This window comes from Argiope bruennichi, chromosome 7, assembly GCF_947563725.1.
Source record: "Argiope bruennichi chromosome 7, qqArgBrue1.1, whole genome shotgun sequence".
Classification (NCBI taxonomy): Eukaryota; Metazoa; Arthropoda; class Arachnida; order Araneae; family Araneidae; genus Argiope; species Argiope bruennichi.
In genome coordinates this window covers 47,796,992-47,800,058 of record NC_079157.1, presented here as the reverse complement: position 1 = coordinate 47,800,058, position 3,067 = coordinate 47,796,992, and the positions used below count along the sequence as shown (strand labels likewise).

The following is a 3,067-nucleotide window of genomic DNA, read 5'->3' as shown; positions in this document are numbered from 1 at the left end:
GCCGTTCGTCTTACTGAGGCTCTAATTTGACTAATTTGATTTGTTTTTCTGACTTCCATATTTAAAAATATTATGGGGAACACCAACATCACCATGTCTACTTCCTTTGAGTCAAATGCCCTATCTATGAACTCAATGGCATATTTACATTTCTTATAACGTATTTCAAATCGGTAAAAATACAAAAAAAAATTTATCCTAGTTATCTTGTTCACACATTCAAACAAAATTTATCTAGTTACATTGTTCAACTTGAGAAAAGTGAACTTAACAAAAGCGAAAACCCATTACATTTGACTTCCCGTATGTTTTTATTTCAGAAATATCATATAATACATATATGGGGAAAAATAAATAGCAGACATCTATTTTCCATTCTCAGTTTATTAACAACTAGCCGCCTTTGGCTACCAGCCGGTTCTCCAATCTTAATGCTCGTTAAAATTTTAGCAATTAAATATTTTATGTAATTACTACTTTAATAGCTTCTTCATCAAAATATTTTAAAACTTCAAATTTTGATAGTCATAATATGATAAAGGCCTTCAGTCATGACGTAATATGCATCTCTCTAATTTTCAGTTTGCTCCGGTAGAATTTAGACTTTAAATTAAAGTAGAAATGATTAATCTGCAATTAATATAATAATATTTTTTACTGAAACAAAGCATTTTTTTATAATCTGATTACTGAAAATTGGGTCACTCAGCGTTTAAATTTTATGGGCACTAAAGAATATCTTTTTTAATTTATGTAATATCACAAGAATTTGTCAACAAAATTTTCTTAGATTCATCATGAACAGATCGATTAATTAACAATGTTTAATTTTAAATGTATCAAACACTAAGAAAATAAACAGAATCGTTTTAAATAATCGGTCGAAAACAGGTTAAAAAAAACTACTTAAAAAACGATGTACTTAAAACTATAAGCATATAAAAAAATATATATAATTAACATAAATACAATTTAATGACAAAAGCACACAATTAACCTAGTTCTAACCGGATCCAGGAAATAATGAGATAAAAAGAATCTAGACGGAATTCTACCTCCATAAAACAGGAAAGGGCTTAACCCTACATAGCATTATCCAAACAGATCATAAAATTTTTAACATAAAATGTCTTCCTGCGAATCTTCAAAGTTCATATCGTCTCATAGGAAGCACTTGACGAATCCAGAAAACAATAAGATAAAGAAAATAAGAATTTATCGTAACATTACTCAATATTACACCCACTTGAGACATCCAACAGATTTAAGTAAGGCGTGAAAAGAAAAACAAAACTATGAGTAGGTTTCATTACCCAATAAGTATAAATAAAATATTTCAAAAGAGGATGTAGCATCTTTAAATATTATTGCCCTTTTGAAAAGAATTCTTACTACTATTTTCATTCTTTGTCATATTAAAATTTAATTAGTTTTTTTATTCTTCTAATATTTCTATGTATACAATGTTCTTAGTTTTTCCTTGTGGTGCAAGGATATACAGATTTTTACTATCACCGACTCTCGAGCAACCAACATATAGTTGCCCGTGTGAAAAGCAAGCCTTCGTAAATCTAAGCCAACAACTTTTAAAGACTGACCTTGATATTTGTTAATGCTCATACCAAAATTCAGTTTAACTGGAAATTGAATTCTTTTAAACTGGAATGGGACATCTGTTGGTATATGAGGAATCCGTGGGATAAAGACATCTTTCCCAGCTGATTGGTCTGTAGATATGGATGCTTCAATAACATTTGGCATCAATTTCTTCACAATAAGTCGTTCCATTACAAAGAGCTGGTGGGTCTAGATTTCTCAAAAGCATTATAGGTGCACCAATCTTTAACTCTAATTTGTGTGTTGGTATACCAGATGGTTCCAATGAATTCAAAAATTCTGTTGGATCTGCCTGATATATTTCAATTACGGTGTCAAAAGATTTGAATATTTGAATTTCACCTGGTAATTTCCTTAACAGATAGTAATTTATCGTCTTAACTCCCTCATTCGTTGGAGAAAGAATAGCTCTTTCACATAGCCAATTAATATCACAAAAATTACTTTCGATATTTAGAAATACTCTATCTTGAAGATCTTCGATTGTTGCTACTATGTTACCAATATTTGTCAAAGCTATCAATCCTTCACTATCAACTGTCATAGTTCCATTCCCGAGATGAAGTAAGTTCTGAGCGAATTGCTTGGTGGAAATGTCACCTGTAAGAAGAACTCTCATGTTCGTTTTCAATCCAAATTTTTGAACATTTTTCTGTTCTGTGATGCGTATGATCTGTGTTCACTTATTTTTTATGATATAGTAGATCAGGATGCAGTTAAAAAAAATCAGATGGAAAATAATTTGAGAAATGGAAATGAAGAGAATCTCTGTTTAATTAAAATGTGTGACAGGAGACTGCGGTGCTTGTTTTTTCCCTTAGTCTTTTTTGGTATGAGACTTGATGTTAAGAGCTATGGAGGCAAGAATAGGTCTCTATTTTCACTTATAAATTTAATTATACTGTGGATTTTTTGCCTGGAAAGGTAGTTGCCGGCGACTCTTTTCCGCCATTCCTGTTCATGGCTTGGTGATGGTTTTTTCATGTGCCAGGAGATTTTAAGGATGCATTCCGTAGCATAATGAAGTGCGGTGCCTATCCCACCACAACTGCACTGGTCACTCTCAGACAGATTGAACCTTTTGAGGTAGGCAGGAAAAGGGCCGTGTTCTGAGAAGAAAATAATATCCTCTCTGATCCAATTAATGGGATTAAGGTTGACTGAAGGAAGGATATTAAAAAATTTTAAAGCTTGAGGTCTTCCTCGAGATTGCGATCGTGCTTTTAAAATTCTAATTTTGTGTCAAATTTTTGTTGTTATCCATAAAAAAGTACACCCCCCGTCCAAAAAACCAGAAAATATTAAGGTTCAAAATTCCAGTATCTGCGGAAAAGCCATTATGACTATAACAAATGACTCATCTTTCTTTCTTTCGTTTTATTTGTTATTAAATGGTCTAACCTAAATAGTTCGCTTTGTATTTAAGTTAAACCAAATAGTTTATTTTTAT

General features: G+C 31.5%; 1 protein-coding gene across 1 annotated transcript; it reads right to left on the bottom strand.

Moving 5' to 3' along the window:
* Positions 1-1,744: 1,744 nt before the first annotated feature.
* LOC129975364 (uncharacterized) lies at positions 1,745-2,236 on the bottom strand. Its single transcript, XM_056088427.1, has one exon. It carries the CDS (start codon positions 2,234-2,236, stop codon positions 1,745-1,747), a length of 492 nt encoding a protein of 163 aa, XP_055944402.1.
* Between the last annotated feature and the right edge of the window lie 831 nt (positions 2,237-3,067).

Bases quoted from the DNA above. Each gene is read 5' to 3' on its own strand.
- LOC129975364 (XM_056088427.1), bottom strand. From the start codon at position 2,236: ATGAGAGTTCTTCTTACAGGTGACATTTCCACCAAGCAATTCGCTCAG.